This window comes from Phyllopteryx taeniolatus, chromosome 6 (assembly GCF_024500385.1).
Source record: "Phyllopteryx taeniolatus isolate TA_2022b chromosome 6, UOR_Ptae_1.2, whole genome shotgun sequence".
Lineage (NCBI taxonomy): Eukaryota > Metazoa > Chordata > Actinopteri > Syngnathiformes > Syngnathidae > Phyllopteryx > Phyllopteryx taeniolatus.
Window position 1 is genome coordinate 16,788,004 of NC_084507.1, and position 26,501 is coordinate 16,814,504.

The 26,501-nt window shown below is 41.1% G+C and overlaps 1 protein-coding gene across 6 annotated transcripts in view; it reads right to left on the reverse strand.

Annotated features, from left to right (window-relative positions):
• ddr1 (discoidin domain receptor tyrosine kinase 1) overlaps positions 1 to 26,501 on the reverse strand; it is an 82,636-nt gene that overhangs the window by 48,340 nt on the left and 7,795 nt on the right. For all 6 annotated transcript variants that reach the window (XM_061776879.1, XM_061776881.1, XM_061776882.1 and 3 more), the window contains exon 2: positions 2,455 to 2,609. In XM_061776879.1, coding sequence (XP_061632863.1) covers positions 2,455 to 2,551 — 97 coding nt within the window. In that variant the 5' untranslated portion in view covers positions 2,552 to 2,609. The remainder of the gene's footprint in view (positions 1 to 2,454; positions 2,610 to 26,501) is intronic.

Sequence of the window (26,501 nt, forward strand, 5' to 3'; positions counted from 1 at the left end):
ATATAGCCTGTTGATAACGGAACATGAATGAGAATCCCGGATTAGAGAATGTGAGGAGAATATTGGAAGCCCGGTAGGAAGGAGGCTCCAGAGCATTATACTGCTCTCATACACAGTAAATGACCTCATTCGGCCACCAGCTAAAAGTTAAGAACACCCGAAGCTATTTTTAAAGCGGATATTTGGATACATTTTGCATTTTACAAACAGGGAACTGCCAACTGGACAAGTCACACTCTGTGTTAAGCCTGTCACACACAAATACAAAAATGTCGGTAACACCACCAACCTAAGGAATCACATTAGCCGTTTCCACCCCAGTTGCTAACTACACTGACTAAGCAAAATGCACAGCCTGGCGGCTCAGCCAAAAAATCTGTACACAATCCAGGCTAACTCAAACAAGGAGAAATTAAGTCGGGCTTCATAGCGAAAGCTTTACGGCCGCATCCCATAGTGGACGACTCCGGGTTTCATCACTTGTTGATGACGATGGAGCTACAATATAAAATCCCTTTGTGTAGCCACTTTACAGAAAAGGTAACACCTTTATTATTATATAATAATGTGACGTAATAAATAATGTAATATCATAGCCAGAGATGTGGTCACTGCAGAAAGAGCCACTTTTAAACCAGACTTTGTAGAGCTCAATTAGTTTTGTTTTTTGAACGGCATCTAATTCAAGGCGTTTTGCATTTTCAGGTGGTTTCCTGTGCTCTTATTTTAATAGATGGTTTTTATTCAATATATTGTAGCACTGCAGTATGTTTTTTTTTTTTTTTTTTTTTTTTTAACAAAAATGGCTAGGCCTATTCTATTTATTTCTTCCATTATTTATTGTCATACTAAAATTTTCTGCTTAACTGTTTTAAATAAGAAATAGAAAGCTTGTACTTGGCTGCTTGTATTTATTCGTTAAAAAAAAACCATAGTAATATAAAAACCTAGGAATACATATTTTTTTGGTGACTCAACATGATGTACCATGATATTGAATCGAAGACATGATAATCAAAATATGAGACCAGTCAAGGTTCACACCTGGTGGTTCTGCTTTGATTAGCAACAGAAATCATATGGGCTGAGCAGTCAACTCTTGAAAGGAGACATGAAATGCAACTTTCTGCAGTTTAAAAGAGCTACCACATGTTTTGGTAACACGTCTGTGACATACGTTCATCAAAATACCCCAACGATCAAGAATTATATTAAACTTTACATACACATCCTATTTCTTCTGAATTTTCTGATTTTCCTGATTCATCAATCATGGAAATGTGTTTGAATTCTCCATCCCAAGAGAAAAGTGATTTATAAGTAGGCTTTAGAGGATCACGATTTTTGGGGCAGATCACCGATCAGCGAGTTTAAAAAAAACGATAACCAATCAGATCACAAAGATGGAGGAATGTGTCTATTTAAATGACCTGTTCATTTACTGTATATACTTGTGTACTTAATTGCTCAAAAAATTATATTTACAATAAATAATGTATCTTTGTTCCTCTATTTATGCTAGTGAGGCATAGTGACAGACAGAACAGATTAATGGTCCTCTATTAGATGGCAGGAAGTAAATACAGTAATTAATGCATCCACTTTTTGTGACATTTTTGTTTGTTGGTGTGCCGTGAGATTTTCCAATTGTAAAATATGTTCCTTGGCTCCATAAAGGTTGGAAATCACTGCTCGAGTCAGATCGTGTATTCTAATCAGTCAGGTCAAACCAACATTACATGACAGAAATAATGGGTGCTAACTTACTGTAATTAAGTTACTTTATTTTTAATTAAATTACTTCACCCACACCGAAACTTTAGAGCATGATTCGACAGAACGACGGCATGTTTACGTACAACCGTCAGTGCTAGCAGTAGCTTGCTAGGCTACGTAAAGTTTTGTTGCCTGCTTGCGAGCAGTTATCGTATTAAAAGTACGTGAACATAAACGAACGTCCTCTCCTGTCCTGAGCACCAGTGACCACCAACACACGTTTTCCCCCATTTTGTCCTCATAATATAGTCGGCGCGATCCACTCTTGTTGTCATCGCCACGGTAACGCGTGTATCCGGTCGCATTTGAGTTGACAAGATAAAGCCCAATGATCATAAAAAACGTGATGCGGTGGTATCGGAATACAAGATTTTATTGCAGTAGTCTGACATTCAATCTTGAAAGTGTAAATTTGTCTTGTAGTCTGATACGTGTTGTCTGTCTAACTTTATTGGCCGTCAGATATTTACAGGACTACGCCAAAAGACACGCGACAAGGCCAAAAATAAACTAGCTTTTGGATTCAAATATACTGTGCACGATTGCGACGCGGAGTAAATGCCTTTTGCGGAGCGGCGAATTACGACAAAGCCGATCAGCATAAAATGGTAATTATCGGCAGATACCGATAACGCCGATAAAAATCGGTGTAAAGTCTATTTATAAGGGGTTTCTTACCTGCATTGAAGTGCCACTCGTGCTCTTCCACAGACGACACCTGCATCACCACCACCACCAGGGAGAAAGGAGTCAACCACCCCGCTGGCCTCATCATGACTGCACCAACACGCCTGGTTACCGGTCCGGAGATGCACTGCTGACCACAGGCATTCCTGTCAAGAACGGAAAGGAAAAGAAGAAACATCATAAACAGTTGAACAAAAACTCAACCAATAGAAAAAAAAATTGGACAAAAATTAAATGAAAATTGGGGGGAAAAAAACTGCGAATAGGTGAAGTTGCCGAACCGCGAGTCTACTGTAATGAAATAATACAAATTCATTTTACCACGCACGTGTGAATACAAGCACACTTATTAAACACTACACAACTCTTTATTTCACTAATAGCTAAAAAAGTACTTCCTATTCCTTCTCCATTACATGTCTGTCAAAGGCAAGTAGTTTTCCTTGACTTTAGTTCTTAGTATTCTTTATTGCAGTTTTATTACACGGGATGGGCCAAAAAATGTATACACTTTTTAAATTAACTTATGGAAGGAAGGATGGATGGGGCTCATTGCCACCTTTGAGGTCTCTACCAGGTTAACATGCACACAAACCTACATTCAGACTTGAAACCCTAACATTGGCCATAAAATCCTAATTTGGAACCTTCACCCTAACCTTTTCTTGAAAATCTGAACTACAAACCATAACCCAGTAAGAAATACTAACTTGAAACCCAAACCCTGGCGAGAAACCCTAAAACTTCCATGTAACCATAACACATTAACTGTGTGTTTATAAATGTACAGTAATTGTAACAAGTGTGTATATGTTATGTCTGTGTGTGTCTTTGTGTTTATGTCTCAAAATGATTCACTGTCAATTGTTCCAACTCCCGGAGACACATTTGTTTTTGACATACTTGGCAAATCAAGATGGTTCTGTTATATATATAAAATAAAAAGAAGAGAAAATGTTAAGTGCATCCCTACTTTTGTCCCGCATAGTGGCTAACTTTATAATTTTATGACAGCTAGGAATGTTAAAATACCACTTTGAGGCGCTAATTTGTTCCTCTCTCAACAGTGGCCTGCTGGATGACAATGATGCTTTGCTAGGAATGAACACTAATGGTTACTGAGGACGGTACAATTAGTACGACATTTATTCTCAGTAGGATGTTTTCCCCTCGGCACTTGAGAAACCAATAGTTTTACCAAATTGCTGAAAACAAACTTGCTTTCACAGCGCTTATTCAACGACGGGTGGTTATAAGACTGAGCAAATTAGGTCTGGAGAGATTTAAAAAACAACATGAAGAATGATTATATTTATTTATTTTTTTAAATCCATCCATACTGAACGGATCATCTAATGTTTGAAATTCTGTGACTTCAACGAGCCTCTTTGGAAGCTTCAAACCATCCAAAAGCACAGTTCAGTTTCACTTACGGTTTTTTGTCAGACAATACCGACACAACTTTGCCAAACTGACATGACAGCTGACAGCTCGCATATTTTCACCGTGAAACGTGCGCTAGGAAGAAGTCCAGTGGTGGCGCAACGGGAGGGGGAAAGTCAATAAGTGGAAGTTTGAAGTGGGAACGACAGCTGGGAGCGAAAGAGAGGCCAGTCTTTCTTCCCAGCAGAGCTTCTAAGGGTTCAACTTCATCTCCTCGAGTCGACCGGGCCGGCCGACAGCTGACACACAGCTGTAGCGGCCGGAGGAGGAGGAGGAGGGAGGCGTCAACGGGGAACATATGGAAACAGACTTCAGCCTCTCCAACATGATTTATGGTTACCCAATCGCCACATGATTCTTAGTCTAATTCTTTAAACGGTCTTAATTCATAGTGAATAGCATTTTAGCATGGATGTCTGAGATTATTTGTGCTGGGGAAGACATGACAAATTGTTTGGAGTAACTTGGACATGGTGGCGTGGTGGTTAGCACATCTGACTCAGTTCTGGGGGCCATCTGACAACAATTTGAGTTCTGCCAAGTTACATCTTAAGCTTCAGTGCTGTGATTTGCATACATTGGGGATTGCTTTTCCTCCTTGTTCCTTTTGAATTCGCACGACCCTCTCTACAGCAAGGAACAGCCAGCTCCAACAGTTCTGATTGGGTTGGACGAACTGCAAATTTGCATTCACGCGCTGTGGTTGACCTGCTGGTTTTATTCCACAGGTCCAGAGCATTATATTTTGAGAATGCAGGCTGAGCCAGCCTCTTGTACTGTATGTTTCTCAAGCTCTAAGATGAGTTCTTGTATGCTGAAATGTAGACATTTTAGGCAGACACAGATGACAGTGCATGACATAGCTGTTTTATTTTTTTGTAGTCCATCCATCCATTTTATACGCCACTTATCATGAATCGGGTAGTGGGTGAGCTACTGTGTGGGGTGTGGCGTGGAGACTGTGTGCAGTCTTGTAACTGCCTGGCTCCATTTAATTGGTCAAATTGAGTCAAACGTCACTAGTAGTTATACAGAATTGGTTACACAGGGTCATGTGACAAGTCTCTGACAAACGAAAATAGATTGCACAAGCAATAATAAATACCTGGAGATAGAAATACAAGTAACAACTACAGTACCTACTCAAAACTACTCCGAGAAGAACAAGTTATCAATAAAAGTAATTGGTTAATGTAGCACCTTACTACCTACCTCTGATCACAAGCATCGTAAATAAAAGGACCTTCTGATTAGCCTTTACGCCGATTTTATCGGCCTGATCAGCTTTAATGTCATAATTCGCCGATTTGATCGGCTCCACAAAAGACATTTACTCTGCGTCGCCATCGTGCACAGTATATTTGAATCCAAAAGCTAGTTTATTTTTAGGCCTTGTTGCGTGTCTTTTGACGTAGTACTATAAATATCTGACAGCCAATATTATTTAAAGAAATAAAAACATGTCGGCGGTGTGGAACAGACAACATGTCTGAGACAGACAACACATAATGCCTAGATCAGACTACAAGACAAATTTGCTCTATGTCAGACTACTGCAAAAAAATCTTGTATTCCGATACCACCGCATCCCGTTTTTTTACAATCACAGGGCTTTATCTTGTCAACTCAAATGCGATCGGATACACTCGTTACCGTGGCGGCGACAACAAGAGTGGATCGTGCCGACTGTATTATAAGGATAAAATGGGGAAAAACGTGCGTGGTCACCGGTCTTCAGTAGGAGAGGACGTTCGTTTAAGGCTTGCTTGAGGTATGTTCACGTACTTTTAATACGATACGGCTCGCAAGCAGGGCATAAAACATTATGTAGCCTAGCAAGCTAGTGGTAGCACGAACGGTTGTACGTAAACGTGCCACCGTTCTGTCGAATCAGGCTCTAATGTTTCGGTGTGGGTGAAGTAATTTAATTACAATAAAATAATTTAATTACAGTAAGTTAGCATCCATTATTTCTGTTATGTTTTAATGTTGGTTTGACCTGACTGAATAGAATGCATGATCTGACTAGAGCATTGATTTCCAACCTTTATGAAGCCAAGGCACATATTTTACAATTGAAAAATCTCACGGCACACCAACAAAACAGAAATGTCACAAAAGGTGGGTACATTACTGTATTTACTTCCTGCCATCTAATAGAAGACCATTCATTTGTTCCGTCTGTCACTATGCCTCACTGGCATAAATAGAGGAACAAAGATACATTTATTGTAAATGTATTTTTTTGAGCAATTAAGTACACAAGTATATTCAGTAAATGAACAGGTCATTTAAATAGACACATTCCTCCATCTCGTGATCGGATCGGTGATCGGTTATTGTTTTTTTTATTTTTAACTCTCTAATCGGTGATCGGCCCCAAAAATCCTGATCGTTTAAAGCCTACTTCTGATACCTGGTTTTCTAGTAGAAAAGGGGTAATAGAAGGGGGAAAGTAGAGTGGTCCAGCTGAAGATTCTATTAATGTGGACTGTGAGAAATTTGTACTATGGTGTCCATTTACCAATTCTCATCAGATTGATACGCGAGATTACATACATTCTTATCCAAAAACAATGAAATGGAAGTGTGCACATGGTCAAACAATAGGTGTGATGACGACTTTGTAGGCTGTCTGGTGACTTATGGCTTTGGAAAGAATGAAAGCATGGATGCCAAAGGGCCAGCAAGAGGGCATACAGGCAGTCATAGTCAGTGCAGCTGTCCTGAGGCACTCCTGCGAAGGTACTGTAGGTACAGTCCATGCATGTGATCCCGGGACATGACGAGACCGTTTTAGAAGTATTACGTCCGATTTCAGGTGGGCTTTAACGTGACGTAGTAAAAGCTGAGAATATCCACTGACCAGGTGTCAATAGGCAGCGGCTATGTTTTTCCTCAAAGTATACCAGCACTGGTTGACATTACACACACTGAGTAAAATAGAGGGGGAAAATAGCCAGACAAATGTTTTGGCGAGCAGGAATAAAAGTGTCGGCAGCCATCCGAGACCATGTTTTGTTGGCGAAGTCAAGTGGTGCTGAACAGCTGTGGTTAGCGCTCAGACTGCCGGGAGAAAGGACCACTATGCTCTGAAGTTTTGTCTTGGCTAATCCAGGAGCTGCTCTAATGAATTCACATGTGAGCAGCTGCTCACACTGCTTGGAAATGCAAAAACTGAGGAGAGCATGAGCCTTTTATTAGTTTGCATCATTGCATCATTAAGGATTTTCTATAATTAGATGAGTGGCACCAGCACTGGCAGGCGTCTTTTCTGGAGTGACACCGACTTGGAACCAAAGATTAATTCAATATGAGGACCAAACAGTAGTAGTATAGATGTTTGGTCTAAAATGGATACACTAATTGCAGTTTTCAACATCAGTCACTCAGGGGAATTTTGGTCATGTGGCACTTTTTCTTAATGTCCTATTGTAAACAGTTGGACAGTACTAGTAGTAGCATAACATTGAGCACAATTTTGATCTTAACTTATCTGTAAATATACCTGCCTGCAGTACAAAAGCAAACAATCGAGTGTACTTTACAGGGACGTCTTAAGCGAATTCACACATTGGAAAAAAATGACGTGCTGCTATCAGAAATGCTAACCATATACAATTTGAAGATGAATCCGGTAATTCATCATAGCACGTGGTGTGTGAAAAGTAAAAAATAAAATTAAAACAGGTGCGGCGATTGTAAACAATATTCCTCACTAACTTTTTAAATATGATGATAGGATGAAAGAGGTGAGTTTGAATATTTGTTGCAGAGTGTTCCAGTAGTGGGGCAGAAAATCTGAAAGATCATCGACCAAAAGTAGGGCGGACTTTTGGAATGAAGAGGTTAATAAACTACTGGAAGGGAGAGTGCCGGTGGCGGTATACATGGTGAGCAGAGAGCAGAGATCGGGTGGGGGTCTTACCAATGAGTGTTTTATAGATAAACACAAAACAGGTTCATCTGATTTCCCCATGTGTCATTCAGGCTTCATTTGCCTGGTGAATCAGATCCAGGTTGAACCATAGTTGGTTTGGTTCATGCCAATGTTCTACTTTTGTATTCAGACCCAACCAAATGAACTGAACCGAAGGGGAAAACGAACTGTGGTCCGGGTGCTAGTGTGAAAGCACCATATCGGATTCAAAGGCTAGGACTTCTTGTTCGGGTAAATAAAAATTGTACTTTTCAATTGATCACATCCGTTTCACAATTTCAGTTCCCTTGTTACCACATCAACTGCAGGACGAGTTAAATGAAATATGGATTCACTGTTGAGAAATCTAGTGTTACAGGCCAGGCACCAATTTTTATACTTAAACTCCCATTAACCTGTGTGGAAAGTGTAGTGGATCATTTGTGTACAGGGCTATTAAGTAGAAAGCTTCTGAAGGCTGTGCTGACAGTCTCCATGTGTGCTCGCTGTAGGAGCTTCTGCTAGTTTTCAACCACAGACTCTTTGAAAGATGTTTCACAGCATCCAGCTGTCAAATGTTGGTTGGAGTAAAGATTTTCCCCAAAACAAAAGGCAGTACAAACTGGCATGCATGCTTGACACAAATTCATGTTTAACGTGTCTGCCGTTTTTGTTTATGATTTACAAACGGCTATGTATGGTATGCGGTCGTAAAACAAGCAAGGTAAAGGCACACCTTTGAAAAGGAGTCACAGTGCTTTCTTTATAAACGCACATCTGTACCACATTTACACAAGAAATGTATCCAATAACACAGATTCCATGTCAGCCATTCCAAGACTAAAAAAAAGTCAACATCATCTGCTATTAATACAAATTTGAGCTCAATGTAGAACGCCCAATTTCAGAGCTTTCTTTGCTAAGGGCACCTAGGCCGTGTTGGGGACGCAAACTAGGCTCTCTTCCAGTACCCAGTCCAGTTTCCATCTTTATCAAAATTAACAACACAAATGAAAGTGAACAAGAGATTGTCTAAACTCACCCTGTCTTGTTTCGGAGACCACACAGTACTACGAAAAAGAAAAAAAAAAAACATTTGTGTGCTCTTATAGTGTGCAGTATACCGGAGGTTACTAACACAGCACACCACATACAGAATGCTGTCTGTCGTAGTACCAAGACTCATCGGTGAGAATGAATCCAAACTCATAGAAAATACAAAAAATAAGAAAGCGTAATAGTGGAAGAAAAAAATGGAAGAAGCTAGGTTATCTGTTAACTTGTCTGGGGAACTACACTGTGGTGGCAAAGTATTCTACTTCTGTTTATTTTGGTGAAGGACTTGTGATACCCTATACAAACACTCAACATAACCAATTACTCCTCTCTTTGTTTGTGTCAGTTAACAGCGCAAGCTTCAGGTTGCTTCCAAACTGGCTATAGTTTTTGTATTTTGTTGTTTTCAGACCACACACGTAAGGATTTTGAATCATAAATATTGAATAGGTTTGACATTTGTAATTTTCAGCTCTGACTGTGTTACAAGCAGTTCAGGGAGTAAAAAAAACAAATAACATTTTAAATAAAAAACAAAATCCCTCTTAACACATGCCACACAGGTTAATTTTTTAGAGACATCTGATAATCGGGTAGTTGCTGACTTTCATTGCTAAGGATAGAAAATGCTCAAATGTGGCCCAATCGTCAAAACGTGTGTACAGTACCGTGTTTAAGGTGTTAAGTCTCCAATAGAGGCTAGCTTCCGCATCAAGCGGCCTCTGTTCGATGTGACTAATGGCCACAGGGGACATCAGGAGTAGTAAGCGCTTTGTTTTGGACTTCCCTTCGGCACAATGTAGCTGGTCAGTGTGTACCGAAAGAGTGCTAAAGGGAAGGAAGTGTGAATTACTCCTCCATTCCTCGTAGCATTTTGGAGGATGAGGAGGGGGAGGCAATCTGGCACAAGGTCATTTTGTGTGTTTTCCTGAAAACAGAGTTTTTGTCGCCATGTGACTCACAGACAACGTGAGGAAAGTGTGAGTCCGTTGGCAAGGACATTTTTAAAGGTCAGAGGACAAAGATGTTAAACATTTTCTGCCATTTCGAAGTGATTATATACAGCAATTAAAGCGATAAATATGAAATAGAATGTGCCTTCTGCTTTTTGCATCTTGCGCCTTCTGGTCTTCGGCTTGATCCGGCGCTATGATGTAACACTAGCCAAACAGCCTGTTCATTCGGCGTTGTGTGCTATTGTTCTATACTGTTGTTCCCGTCCATGTATATTTGTTGTCGTATGATTCAACGATGTCACGATGGTTTATTGTGTGGCATTTGGGCAGCCGTGGCCCAATGGTTAAGATCATCGCCTGCCACCGTGGGGGACCTAGGTTCAAAACCCCGACTGGACCATCCGCCAACATCCCCCGGACTCACGGCTGTGGTGTCCTTGAGCAAGACACTGATACCCCGAAATGCTCCCCGGGCGCTTCAGCTGCCCCCTGCTCCAGTGTGTTCCACTAACATGTGTATGTGTTCACTGTGATGGGTTAAATGCAGAGAACAAATTTCGTGTGCATGCATGCATGTTCATGACAATAAAAGATGATTCTAAAATTCTAGAACCCCAATTCCAATGAAGTTGGGACGTTGTGTTAATCATAAATAAAAACAGAATACAATGATTCGCAAATCATGTTCAACCTATATTTAATTGAATACACTACAAACACAAGATATGTAATGCTCAAACTGATAAACTAATCAAACTGATAAACTAATCATTAACTTAGAATTTTATGGCTGCAACACGTTCCAAAAAAGCTGGGACAGGTGGCAAAAAAGACTGAGAAAGTTGAGGAATGCTCATCAAACACCTGTTTGGAACATCCCACAGGTGAACAGGCTAATTGGGAACAGGTGGGTGCCATGATTGGGTATAAAAAGAGCTTCCCTGAATTGCTCAGTCATTCACAAGCAAAGATGGGATTTTTGAACAAGTGCGTGAGAAAAATAGTCAAACAGTTTAAGAACAATATTCCTCAACATACAATTCCAAGGAATTTAGGGATTTCATCATCTACGGTCCATATCATCATCAAAAGGTTCAGAGAATCTGGAGAAATTACTGCATGTAAGCGGCAAGGCCGAAATCCAACATTGAATGCCCGTGACCTTCGATCCCTCAGGCGGCACTGCATCAAAAACCGACATCAATGTGTGAAGGATATAACCACATGGGATCAGGAACACTTCAGAAAACCAATGTCAGTAAATACAGTTCGGCGCCACATCCTTAAGTGCAACTTGAAACTCTACTATGCAAAGCAAAAGCCATTTATCAACAACACCCAGAAATGCCACCGGCTTCTCTGGGCCCGAGCTCATCTAAGATGGACTGATGAAAAGTGGAAAAGTGTTCTGTGGTCCGACGAGTCCACATTTCAAATTGTTTTTGGAAATTGTGGACGTCGTGTCTTCCGGGCAAAAGAGGAAAAGAACCATCCGGACTGTTATGAATGCAAAGTTCAAAAGCCAGCATGTGTGATGGTATGGGGCTGTGTTAGGGCCAATGGCATGGGTAACTTACACATCTGTGAAGGTACCAAAAACAGGTTTTGGAGAAACATATGCTCTTTTTCATGGACGCCCTGCTTATTTCAGCAAGACAATGCCAAACCACATTCTGCACGTGTTACAACAGCGTGGTTACGTAGTAAAAGAGTGCGGATACTAGTCTGCCCTGCCTGCAGTCCAGACCTGTCTCCCATTGAAAATGTGCGGCGCATTATGGAGCGTAAAATACAACAACAGAGACCCCGGACTGTTGAACAGCTGAAGCTGCACATCAAGCAAAAATGGGAAAGAATTCCGCCTACAAAGCTTCAACAATTAGTGTCCTCAGTTCGCAAAACATTTATTGAATGTTGTTAAAAGAAAAGGTGATGTAACACAGTGGTAAACATGACTCTGTCCCATCTGTTTTGGAACGTGTTGCAGCCATAAAATTCTAAGTTAATGATTATTTGCTAAAAACAATAAAGTTAATCAGTTTGAACATTAAATATCTTATCTTTGTAGTGTATTCAATTAAATATAGGTTGAACATGATTTGCAAATCATTGTATTCTGTTTTTATTTATGTTCCCAACTTTATTGGAATTGGGGTTGTACAAATGGTTCAGGCAGTGGCAAGAGTTTCTTTGGCTTTCCAAGTGAAAAAGGCATACGTGCCATTATTTCTAGCCATGACTTTATAAAAAGACACCCCCCACCCCCAACTCTCTGACCCCATGAGCATGCCTGTTATATCTTATTCATGACTATATTTCTATTGACAAGTGAGAATGCTGGCGCAAGTAAATTATGGTCTCTTTTTCTGTTGTACAGCTGCTACTTGGCTACTCGTCGTTGTCACTGTCAGGTTCCGACCTCCTGATCAGCTCAAACATGTACGGTTTGACGATGCCAAGTTCAGTTGAGTGCTCCTATAAGTTGAAATCCTCCTCCTCCTCATATTCCAACACGTTGCTCGCCATTACGTATAGAGTTTGGCGCACCATTAAGTGACCATGCAAGTCTGGCCACTGTGTTTCTTGAAATATTAATGGTTATTGTGTACTTTAAAAGCAGTCAGGAATATTTAGGTTTCTTTTTAGCTTTCTCTTACGCTAACCAACTCGTCAGCAGTTCATCTGCAAAGCCTTAGAATAAACGTCCGAATAACACGTAACTCTACAATACAAGTACAAATAACCAGTCAATTCATTGGGCAGAAATAAAAATTTTTGCTGATACAAATATAATAAGGAAGTCTGCATTATAACAACATGTCTACAACTAAACATTAGCACTTAAACTAGCACTAATCCGGCTTTGAACATTAGCGATGCAAGATGTTAATCATCTAAAACTCTGACTCTGTGTTAAAATACTTAAATACTTACGTGAGACGCTAAAGCACAACCAACAACTAGCCTTTTAAATCTGTGTTAGAATACTTAAATTTGCTGGATACAGTTGAATTTTGAAGGCAACCAGCATTATAATAACTGCAAATAAACATTAGAAAAGCAGCGTTTAAAAAAAACAGAATAGGAAGGTTAGCACTGACGCTAGTGCTAAAACAAGTCCAGAACATGAGGGATGTGAGATTCTGTAGTACAAACAAGAGCTATCAAACTAAATGTACATTTGAATACTTAAATTTGCCAGTTAAAGTCAAACTTTGAAGGCTATATAAGTTATGATAACTGAAGTAAACAGTTAAAACAGTTACATTACCACTTACGCTAGCGCTAACAACTTGAGAAGATGAGGGATGCAAGAGGCGTAAGTAAGTAATGTAGTCGTGATTAAATTAGCATTTAAACATTTTAAAATTGAAGGTTATACCATACCTTGAAGTAAACATTGTCTGAATGAAGCACACAACTTAACTGCAATGCTAGCACTTGCTAGCCTTCAGAACATGATTTATAAATATTTGCCTGATACAGTCAAAAATTGAAGGCCGGGTTAGAATGATTGGAGATACACAAAACTCTGGACAGTAATGTGAGCACACGGGCTAATGTCAACTTAATGTAAAGGTGTCCAGGATGGTCCACCAATATTACAGCCCACTAAAGTAGCTGATTCAGGCTTGCCATTGAGATGCTATTCTCAGTCTTAATACGGGATGCAAAGTAAAGCTGAGTGAGCAAACTTGCCGTTAGTGGTCATCAAATTCTACACTTGTGTGTCATACTATTCTTCTATACAAGGAAGTTTAAGTCACAGCAGTGGTATGTAGCGCTACCATGACTTGTGCGTGTGTGTGTGTGTGTGTGTGTTGGGGGGGGCTGGTGGATGAAGGAATCATGAGTCACTTCCATCCATCCATTCTCAACTGGGAAACAAGAAAATGAAACTGAGGAAACACTTCACCTCAAAGAAGAAAGAAAAGCAAAATGACCATACAAAGGAGGTGAATCAGGGATGATGCAAGGTGGAAGAAAGCATGCGTAGGGGAACATTTCCTGGAATAAGTAGTGTTGAGCACGAAGTGACTCATTAAGGGAGCTCTGCTCTGCTTACACACAAAAAAAGCATGCCCAACTCTGAGCACACAAGTAGTTTAAGAATTGTACAATTTCAAACGGGCTTTAGTGGCAGAGATCTACGAGTCTAACTCGGGGAAAAATGAAGGCAATAAGCGGGAGTGTATCGGTGCAACACGCAACAAAGCTGCAATCAATGAGGACTTGTAGCTCCATTCGGCCCGTCAATGCGAGGCGGGAGGCGTGGTGGGGGCAAATGGTGACTGATGACCACAGCTCGGGCTGCCAGACCAAGAATGGCTTCATCACCGGCAGTCACATTCGGTACAAGGTGAAAGAAAACATCGCCGCAAGCTGGAGGCCAAGAGCACATTTTCCTTTATGACTCCCGTCCATAAAAAATATCACATAAAGTCATATAACTTGGTGTTCATGAGATCCTTGGCATAGGATACAATCCATAACTCACACAAGCAGTTTAAGTTAAAACTTGAATCTCTGCCGAGGTTAAGGAGCGGGTTACTGTAAGTTTGTTTGTATGTTAACAGGCCACATCCTGGTTCACTGATGTAAGATGACAGGAACGAACCACTAATTAGTCCGGGGTATGGGGCACTAAGAAAAGGCAGAAATACAGTCTGTCAATAATTCACATACACTGTCAATAATTCACCTAGAGCTGTGGAAAATGACAGAATTTAGTGATCACAGTAAAGCTCATTATATTGAGCAGCACACATGCAACATGTCTATTGCCATTTTAAAAGCTAATTGACATTTTTCAGTGTTTAGATGGGAGCTTTTGTGTTGTTACTCCCCAAAATGACAACATTAAAAGGAACTAGGAAATCATCATTTTTTTCCTCTGTTTTTAGTTCAAAACTGCCTTAATTCTTCAAACAAATGTGGGGGGGGGAAAAACTTTCGGTTTTTTTGTTGGATGGAAGACAGGACTAGACGGATGGGAATCTACCATTTACACTCTGGGTTTGAAATTCCAGCCTGTCTAAAAGCTGAAAATATTTCCTGTAACCACGACATCCCCCAACAAAGTTTGGCGCAAATCGTTAGTGCGTTGTTTTGCGTAATCCTATCCTATAAATATATAAATGAACAATTCCCCTGATGTTTTCACTCTATTCGGGGTCATAGATCATAAACTAGATTTAAAGACAATTTTTTTTTTTATGTATATAATCATTCGAGCAATCGTGCATCAAATTACAGCCTCCAAATTACATGGAAAGCAATTTCAATTTCAACACTCACAAAAATCTAATCCTTTAATCTCCAAGAGAGGCTTTTCTGGTATGTTGCATAGTATAATGTAGAGCACTGTAGTGGATTTATGAGATGTGATCTACACTGGAAGCTACACATGATAAATTTTATTAAACGGTGACACATTACGCATTCTTTTCCTCAAGTTAAAACGCAGGTTGTAATAAAAAGTAAGAAAAGGCCTCAGGTACAACAGCAACTATTGCTTTCATTACCATGACGACTGGGGCAGAGCTAGGGTGTTGAGACAAAGCAAGCGGCTGTTGTTCTCAAGCAGCTCATAGTCTGAAAAGAAAAGTGAGACCCAGTGAGCCATCATTTGTATTTTCGCTCGTGGAGGCAAGAATTCATCTACAAGCCATCAAATTACATTTGTCAACCTCCATAGAGTGACTCTCTAACATGGACTTAGGATAAAAGTGTCAATTCCATTTAAAAAAACACAATGGTTTTGTCATACTAGTGTCCACAAAAAGGTCCCTCTGACAGCTACTGTTTGACCCAGTTTTGTATCCACTTTGTCCATATTTGGCTGAGACCGCTTCATTTCCTCTGATTGGGTGCCACCGTGTAGAAGAACCACTTGTGAGAGCACACGTGTTTGTTATTTGACAGCGCTGGCTAAGGAGCGGAGAGGCAGGCGGAGATCTTCATGAGCGATGTAGATAAGCTCGGGAAATTCAAATGAGCCGATTTCAAGCCTCTCGGCAAAAAAAAACAACTTTGGAACTCAGGAACGTGTGGACGATTTTAATTCATATTTCACGTTTGCACCATAGAGCTAATATTACATCCCAAATGCTACAAAAAGTTGGTCTGGTAATATACGGCACCTTTAAAACTTGAACAATGTCTGAAAACAATAAAAACATAAAATGTAATCTTCTTCCAAAGTGTACAGACCATGCAGCTTTGGTCTTTTATACCCAACATGTTGGTTACTGAGCCAAGAAACTACAACTAAATAGAAAATGAGAAAAGTAGATGGTTGCAAAGTGTCCAAACTTTATTGACCGAAGGGACATGTTTTACATTAGGAAAAAAATATTACAGCACACCACTAAAGCTGATAAACAGGTTAATCATGTACCTTCTACCATCAGGTGGAAGACAATTGTTCTCCGTATCACTATAGGTCGCTGCCATGGATAGATGAACAAAGATAGATTTTCAGACCAAATGAGTGAAATTGGATAACATCCCGGGACACGCCTGATGATCCCCTCACGACACACAGTTTGGGAATGACTGACATAAAGGCTAAAGCTGCTGTTTTAGCAGAGTCTAAAATCCAACACAACAGTGTGTGTGTGTGGGTAGACAAGTTTGGAAGTGTTTTGGTTCTCGCACACAAATCAAGTTCCAGCATGCAGAGCGATAGCCTCCACACTTCACATTCCCTCTCACTTTTTTTGTTTAATCCAGCAGGAATGAGGGGAGTGGCGCCTGGATTTCTGCAGACACAGGCAGTCAATAAAAGCACAGCCAAGCGCTCAATACTAGCCCTCCCGCTTCTACGCTTTCATTTTTACATGCCTCGCACGGTGAAGGCTTCATTAATTTAATCGCGCCGTTTGGAAACGATCCCATATCAGGTGTTATACAATGCGGTGCAGACATTTCTATGCTAGTCACCATAACAACAGTTTTACCTGGGCCAAAAAAGGGTTATGCTGTTGACAGTATTTGTTAGTGAACAGGAGTACACTAGCTGAGGAAGAAGCCAATCATTTGTGGTGTTGATCTAGTGAAAAAATGCTGGCTCCATTTCCTTAAAAATGGGGGATGCCCTTAATCTCTCAGTGAACAATGCCTTGACAGAGGTCTGAGTTTTAGAGACATTCTGAAAAGGGAAACCACATACAAGAAGTTGGTCATTACTCTAAGTTGCAAGAACAAAATCGTAAGAGTTGTAATATAGCGAGAACAAAGTCCAATATGCAAATTCTCACAAATGTAGTCCTCTCTTTAGAGAGGTGCCATATACGGTATTAAGTGGGTAATTGCACAACCTTTTCATTGTTTGTCATACTGATGAGTAACTTGACATCATCAAAAGCTTTATTCAAGCAAAATGACTACTATTAATTAAGTCTCGTAATACTACAACTTTATTAACATAAAATAATGAAAGTGCAACTTTCTTGTATAGTAAATACTATTCTCATGAAATTCTATTTTATTTTGGACAAACTCTTATCACACGACTTACTCATTCACTCTTGTAAAATTGTAATTTTAGCCGAGTGCTCTAGAGACTTTTCGTATTATGACTTATTTCGTAATGGAGAAAGTTAAGCAACGTGATTCTTGAGTCTGTTAACATTTCAGCTTTATTGTAATAAAATCCCAACATTTTGTTGCAATGGAGACCTAATTCTTGTTAAAGGATTACTTTTTCTAAAAGGAGGAACGTTAGTCTTTTCGCGCAACATTTCAGCTTTGTCGTGAAATGTTAACATTCTTGTAATACAAAAACCTTAGTTTCGCTAAATTCTGACGTTTATGGAAATATTAGGACTTTTATTCTTCTTATAATCTATCCATCCATCCATTTTCTTCTGCTTATCTGAGGACAGGTTGCAGGTGTAGTAGCTTTAGCAGGGAAGCCCATACTTCCTTCTCCCCAGCCTCTTCATCCAGCTCTGCCGGGGGAATCCTGAGGCATTCCCATGCCAGCCGGGAGACATAGTCACTCCAGGATGTCCTGGGTCGTCCCAGAGGTCTCCTCCCGGTGGGACATACCCGGAACAACTCACCAGGGAGGCGTCCTGGAGGCATCCTAATCTGATGCCCGAGCCAACTCATAAGGCTCCTGTCAATGCTTAGGAGCAGCAGCTCTACTCTGAGCCTCTCCCGGATGACCGAGTTTGTCAGCCTATCTTTAAGGGACAGCCCGGACACCCTGGGGAGAAAACTAACTTTGGCCGCTTGTATCCGGGATCTTGTTCTTTCGGTCACAACCCACAGCTCATGACCATAGGTGAGGGTAGGAACATAGATCGACCGGTAAATTGAGAGCTTCGCCTTTCGGCTGTGATCCTTTTTTTACCACAACGGACCGATAAAGTTCACTGCAGACGCTGCACCGATCTGCCGGTCCAGCTTCCGTTCCATTGCTCCTTCACTTGTGAACAAGACCCCAAGATACTTGAACACCTCCACTTGGGGCAATATCTTATCCCCGAGGGCACTCCACCCTTTTCTGACTGAGGACCATGGTCTCAGATTTGGAGGTGCTGATTTTCATCCCAACTGCTTCACAATCGGCGGTGAGGAGCTCGGTCATCCAAGAGGAGCTCAGAGTAGAGCTGCTGCTCCTCCACATTGAGAGGAACCAGATGAGGTGCCTCGGGCATCTGATTAGGATGCCTCCAGGACGCCTCCCTGGTGAGTTGTTCCGGGCATGTCCCAATGGGAGGAGACCCCGGGGACGACCCATGACACGCTGGAGAGACTATGTCTCCTGGCTGGTCACCTCGGGATCCCCCTGGAAGAGTTGGATGAAGTGGCTGGGGAGAGGGATGTCCGGGCACCCCTGCTAAAGCTTCTGCCCCCGCGACCCGACCTCGGGTAAGTGGAAGAAAATGGATGGATGGATGGGCAACGATTAATTCAACGGTGTAGTGGCAGTCACCTTCGCTTCTACCCGATAATAAGAAAACCTTCAGTGTTAAAACTACTAATGAGGCATGAGCAAATATGTGCTCACATTAACACATCAGTGTCATGTCAGCGTTTGTGGATGACCTCGGTTGGAGTTTGGAACAGAATTCCCCGAATTCAATTTGCACCGTCTTGCCGGCACCTGCTTGGGAGCGAGTGGCAGAGCAGAAGCATGTAACTCAACAGGAATGGCCCAGAGAAAAAAAACCTCCCGAGGAGCAGTGAGACTGACCAACGTCAATGGAGAGGAGAGATTTGGGGGACAAGAGGGCCAGAATGATTTATCAAGCACAGAAGGGGAATATAAAGATGAACAGAAGGAGCAAGGTACAAACATATAAGCGGGCCAAATTTAAGCGTTTTTTTCCCCTCCCTTTCCGATCAAAGTCAACAAAGGCCTGATTATCAGACGTCTCGCAATACCTGAGCCATTATCCTATGGTGTGGTGCGTGTTATGAGCTATTTTCCCCACCTTGGCTTCACATTGGAACACTGATACAATTTTCACTGTACACTTGTGAGCCATAAACAACTTCAAAAGGACAAACTTTCACCCAATAATGAAACAGTAAACCCCTGGTTATCGCGGGCATACTGCCCAGACCTACCCGCAATAGGTGCAAATCCGCAATATAGGAGAGCAGGGAAGTGCGGGCACGTGTTTTTGCACCAAGTCCTCGTCAAATGCAACCAGTGGTGCACTGGTTTGCTTGTCACAAAATAATTCACACTCAGACTTAAATTTGAAGGGAAGTCATTTAAATTACCCATCACATTTGCTAACTTGTCACTGTTTGAACTCTGACGATGCCAATCAGCGACGTATTTGGCCATACTGTGGTCTGTGCAGCTTTGCAGACTTAGTTGAGTTTGTAGTACTTTCGGCTTGCCCTGGCTTTCGGCTGTGTAAGCAAAATGTCACTTCAAGGATCTTTTTCCTTCACGAGCTGTGAACGACCCCAAAAGTTTATGGTCATTTCAAACTCAAGCTTTGGAGACAAAGGCGCCGCCCACTAGAGATCACTATACTCCCGGCATTTACTGAACGTCTGCGGCTCTCCTTTCTCATATACGAGGGCATTACAGTAAGTTACTTTACTGTAAAATTATAATGGTCAAAGTAATGCACATTTCACACACACAGAAATAAAAGCGCTTTATTACTGCACGTAAACTGTTACAGTAAGAATTTTTTAACCACGATGCCTTTTCTTGATATAGTTCTGCTTGAATCAAAAAGTAAAGTGCCTTATTCAAAGTAAGCAAGGAAATACTGGTTAATGAGACACAGTATCAGAATCAATCATCTTTATTTGCCAAGTATGTCCAAAACACACAAGGAATTTGTCTCCGGTAGTTGGAGCCGCTCTAGTACAACAGACAGTCAATTTACAGAACACTTTGGAGACATAAAGACATTGACAAAAAACAATTGTGCAAAAAGATGCAGAGTCCTCTAGCACTTAGAGCAGTTCGAATGACTAATATTGCAATAGTCCGGTGCAATGACCATTGTGCAAAGGGCGCTGAGACTTCAAGGATTGTATGCGGTTTAAAGTGACGAGTAGTGCGATAATCTGGGACAATGTTGGTTGTGCAAATGTTACAGATACTCCTCAATCAGTGTGCAAATGGAGCAGATGCTACTCTGGCATGAGTGGCCAGTATATGCAAATATTGCAGCATGGCGAGACAACTACAGTGAGTGCACGAGTCATACATAATTGGTCCCACAGAAATGTGACAACGAACTCAAGTCAAAAAAATCATATCGTATATCATAGTAAATGCCAGTTAGCCATGCAAATATAATCGCTAGGTAATGCCATCACAGGAATGTGATTGGATGTTTAGTCAGTGCATTCCATCATTGTTTTTCTACTTTCAATGATATTACCTCTGATCCAGTATTGCAGAGTAACACGTTTGGGAAGGGAAAATTAATCACAAAGGAGATACACATTTAGTTATGGAATGAGTTTGGACGTGTCGAGAAATGTTCCTGCTCGCAGACCCCAATAAATCATGATTGTTTACTTTCCCGCAATTTTTTTTTTTTTTTGTCGTCTCGAGTTTGTTGTCACATTTCTGTCGGAGCAATTGTACATACTTGTCCACTCACTGTATTACTCGCCACGCTGCACTATTTTGCATTTCTGTTGTTGACCAATACTGGCCACTCAGTGGGCAGCCGTGGCCCAATGGTTAAGATCATCGCCTGCCAGCGTGGGGGACCTAGGTTCAAGACCCCGACTGGACCATCCGCCAACATCCCCCGGACTCATGGCTGTGGTGTCGTTGAGCAAGGCACTTATACCCCGAAATGCCCCCTGCTCCAGTTTGTTCCACTAACATGTGTACGTGTTCACTGTGATGAGTAAAATGCAGAGAACAAATTTCGTGTGCATAAATGCATGTTCATGACAATAAAAAGGCGATTCTTCTTCATGCCAGAGTAGCATCTGCCCCACTTGCGCACTGATTGAGGAGTATCTGCAACATTTGCACAATCGACATTGTCCCAGATTATCGCACTACTCGTCACTTTAAACTGCATACACTCCTTGAAGTCACGGTGCCCTTTGCAGAATGTCATTGCACCGGACTATTGCTATATGAGTCATTCAAACTGCTCTAAATGCTAGAGGACTCTGCATCTTTTTGCACAATTGTCAAAAAAGTACAATAAAAAAAATAAAACATTTGTATACCAGCATTACCAGATAACTAGCAACCCTTTATTGCTCAGTGACGGTTTTTGTCAATGTCTTTATGTCTCAAAGGTGTTCTCTGTCAATTGACTGTCTGTTGTCATACTAGAGCGGCTCCAACTACCGGAGACAAATTCCTTGTGTGTTTTTTGGAAATACTTGGCAAATAAAGATGATTCTGATCATAATTATGATCTGATGTTCGCTCAATTGCCTTGTGTGATACAGTATAAATTATTAATAGTAATACACACATGCCAATAATCGGGACGAATGAAGCATTTTTCCTCCCTTTGCATCAAAGTCAGCAGGTGTGAGATTGTCAAATGTCTCTTAAACATGATTGTGACAGATTATCCTGTCGCGTGGCGTGTGTCAAGAGTGATTTTTCCTCCCCAATCTGCTTGGTTGACAACTGTAAATATTGAACCTGTTTAATATCTCATCTACAGTAACCTCTATTGCTTCTTCTACTGTAGTGTTGCCTCGCTATATCATTTGCTCATCCGCTATGTCGCATTTTTAAATTAGTTTTTTTTTTTTTTTTTTTTTTTTTACTCGATCGTTTGGGTTTTTACAATATACTTATTTACATTCTGTAACACTCAGGGACACTCAAGGAAAGGAAAGCTCCAGCCGCAAATGTACTTTTTAGCCATTTAATGAACACCATGAGAAAAGTAAAGCACCAACAATGAGCACACTGTTGTCGGCCACAGGTCACACCCAGATACTCACACGCAAACTCGCCTAAGTCACACCCTACCAGGGCCCTACTCTTAACAGCTCATTTTGCATTTATTCCCCCCACTTCTTAAAATAAATTTATTGAAAGTCAACTTTTAAGGATAAATGTAAGTGCATTTCAATTACTTTAAATATGTTTAAAGCATGTGGGAGGGGTAAAATTACACCCTAAGAAATACTCCATGGTGTAGATTTTCCCCTGTTGCAGAAGGGTCTGGACTATTCCTTCTTCTTTGTACTTTACAGCAGTCTGCATGCCCTGTGGCACCATGCTGCCACTGACAGGTCCGTCTTGGTACTACATACATCTGTTTTGGGGAGGACACTGTCTGTGGAGATATGCTTGTGTGGCGTACTGAGTTAGTCATCTCAAGTTCACTGCACGCACGCACCCACACGCACTACAAGAGCAGTAAGCACATGCATGGTGATTTTCTTTTCCTCATCGTGTGTGATCTATCAGAGATTTATATTTTTTTTTTAAATAAATAAATAAACAAACAGTTCCGATATTAAATATTTGTATGCATGTAGCCTTCCTTCATCTCATTAGAATCACTCACACTGGAAAAGAAATTGCCCAGAAGAAGCTTTTCCAGAATTGCTTAGCTTGGGCCACAGGCTGACACCTCAATCACAGTCCCCCTTCTAAAGAGACTTAAATTACACAGAGCACGATGAGCTCCTCATGATAATGTGACACCCACCACCATCAACACCCCCCTGCCCCCTCTCTCCAGTCCCACCCGTGGGCACAAAGACAGATCAGCCCACTCACAGTTTGGAGGAAAATGTACTGTGGCTTATTCAACTGAGACGGCGAGCACGATTTAGCTCCATGTTCCAACTACTCTACAGCTCCAACGTTGCCAGTAGCCTTCCGTGATTCACACCCGAGTTACTGGGCCACGAGGTCTGCGTGTATGTGTGAGGTCTTGAGTAGATGAACAAGTATTAAAATTAAAAAAACAAAGAATGTGTGCAAAGGGAAGGAGACAGGCTCAAGTTGCATCACTTTCAACCATTTTTTCCGAAAAGTCGCACTGGCAGGCCCCTAAAGGCATTAATGAAGAGCAGGGCTAAGTTATCTCAATCTTGGAACATATATTACTCAAAAGCAAGTGATGTTCTTGCACTGAAAAAACACAAAGTTAGAAAAACACTGTGTCAAAGTAGGATTGAGCATAATAATTAATTGATTAGGGCTGTTTCCATTTCAGATTAGCTCAGAATAGTCAAATGTTGTTGCTGTTGGAGGACCCATGACCAAGCTGTCTGACACTTGGCAGCACAAGAATGCCTCCCGCAATCACATAATCTCATGATGTCGGTGTCAAGAGTCTGCTGTGATGTATAAATTAGGTGGTACACACACACTGATAATCAGGAAGAATTTGAGCATTTTTCCCTCCCTTTAGATGAAAGTCAGCAAAGGTTTGATAGATGTCACTTAAATATTATCCTGACCGATTATCCTGTGGTGTGTTAAACCGGAACTAAACCCAGGATGTTAAAACTGTGTTAGATTTAAAATGTACTTTTCTTTATCAGCTACTGTTGACTTAAATCTACAAAGTAGTTATTCTAAAAAAAATAATAATAATAATTTCAAACGTAGCCTCTATTCCCTTACAGAGGTGATCATCTTTAGGTCTTTTCACTCTCACGATAATGTCAGTTTGAGAGAATGTGATGTGTATTTGCCAGGTACAGCTTATTAGCTAGCTTTATTTACTAAGAAAACCATACAGTTAGTAAATCTGCAGCAATGAACGCTACACTTCATCGCTGTCAGGCTGAACCCTGGCTGATTTGCAACAGCCGCTATCTGTTAGCCTCATTGAAGTTGGTATCATACTGTACCTTATAATGCCATTCTATACTGTTGCGAACCAACAACACAAAACCATCACGAAATCTTGTTAAATGGCCAACATCAACACAAAACCATCTCAAAATCTTGTTTAATGGCTATTTTTTTTTATATTATTATTATAAAAACATCTAATTACTTATGCTGTCACTGATTAAAATTGTATAATATGGCGCCAGCTTGCCAGAGTTAGTGGCTAGCTGCTCGCCGGGTGGCCTCTTGCACCCTCGGCCCACCAGGTGGCTTGCATGGCGCAGCGAGTGCCCGGTTGGCTCGCGACAGTCAACTGACTCCTTTTTTAAGAGTCTCAGAGCCATGGGAGATGCAATAAATAAAACGATGAGCAGTTTAATAGGCAAAAATGAATCTGCACCTTCGCCTATGATCCGGTCAGCCTGACAAAATTTGCAGTCGCTATCGCAGACTTACAGCAATCTATTAACAAACCAGGCTTACAAAAATCTATGTAACTTAACTACTCTCACGAGTTTGCAGCTGATGATGATTTCGACAAACATGGCGTCCCCCCTTACGTTGATTAATTATCCTGTAAAATTTTTATTCCACTATTCCAAAATGAATCACAGTACTGTGTTTTGACTAGTGCTGGCACATCCAATGTATTCTTGCTTTTGATTTTGCGGGGTTTAGTTCTGCTCCAAGTGTCTTTTCAGACCAGTCCAATGTTTTGTTCTTGGACATTCTTGGGTTTTTATGCGGTCCGAAGACCCGTGACCAAGCTGTCGGACATTGGGCAGGACACTTCACTCCAGAATGCTTTAATGGTCTTGACATTTCATTGTACCCTGCGCAGATTCAAGACACCCAGTGCCGAATGCGGCAAACCAGAACATAACCAAGCCTCCTCCATGTTTCAAAATAGGTAAGATTTTTGCTTTGGACAGTTTCCTAGATAGAAGCTTTGTGACTTGTCAAAATCCAATGTCATCAGTTTGAAGTTATTTCCCTGACAATTGTGGGTTTGTGATTCTTCATTGAAAAGGGTACCAACAATTTAGTCCAAACGTCTATTTGTGCCTTTTTGTACAGTAAGTAAATTTTACTCAGACTCAGTCCCTCAAATAATCCCTGAAATGTCGAGGTTTTCATCTGAGGGTTTGTGACTAGCAGAGCACGACATCATCTTGTTCATATCAAATTTCATATGCAGGGCTGGGAAGAGTGTGGGGGTGGTTCTCTTCTGCGGGGCCCTGAGTGAAAAATGAGGCACCATGCCAAAATATGATAGGAGACAAATGACAAATTCTTTGAAGTCAAGCTCAGAAGCCAAAATAACTTTTCCTCGGCACGCACAAGCGAGTAGAGTCGACGCCATCTCATCACAACATCCCTTGATGGCACGGGGAAAAGCAGATAAAACGATGAGCCCAATGAAAGATCGGAGGAGAGGTGGGTGTGGTTATGAATGAATCATATAGCGCTGCTTCAAAAGGGAAATACACAAGATGAAGGAGGACCCCAGTTAGAAGTTAGATGGTGGGAAGGGAGAAAAATAAAATAATAATAAATAAATCCCACCAAATCCCACCATCTATAGTGATTATCCTGTTCGGGGACATTAGTGCACTCAAGTCTACCCCAGCTGACTTCAAGCGAAAGGAAGACTACACACTAGGCTGGTTGCCAGTCAATCACAGGGCACATACACTATACTGTTTAGGCAGATAAGCATCCACACTCATTGTCACTGAGTGGGAATTAAATCCACGCTGTCAACACAAAGTCAGGCGAGTGAACCACTACATTATTAGTCACATATGACTTCAAAGCGTGAAAACCTTGTACCCCCAAACTCGTAATGTAATTTACTCATACAGCAAATCAATTTTTCCCATTGAAATGAATTGAAATGCCATCAAATTCGTTCCAGTCCCCAAAAACCATTACCATTTTTTTGTTTGTGTTTTCAATAAAGAAAAATAGCACTATATTGTAGAAACATAAAACAATAAATGCGAATGTCAAGAAATAAACTAGAATTTGGCCTCTTTTACTGCTGCTACTACTCCCCACGCCCTCCTCCTCGGCGAGCAGACGGGGTGGCGGTGAGGGTGCAGCTGTGAGGATTCTGTATCAACTCACCGGGGACAAGACCTCAGGAGAAGCAATATCCCAGAGGCACCTACCTGGGACACTTATTTTTATTAAATGGACTCATGTTGTTTAAGCTAACATAGTATAGCATCATATCGTGATTAATTTTGCCCACTCAGCATCTATTACAGCCAGGTCATCCTGGAAGTGGGATTCCACCATGTGTGATTCCTTCAAGGTTTCTGCCTTTTTTCCCCAAAAAAAAACATTACCATTGCATGTCTATTACAACCAGACTCGT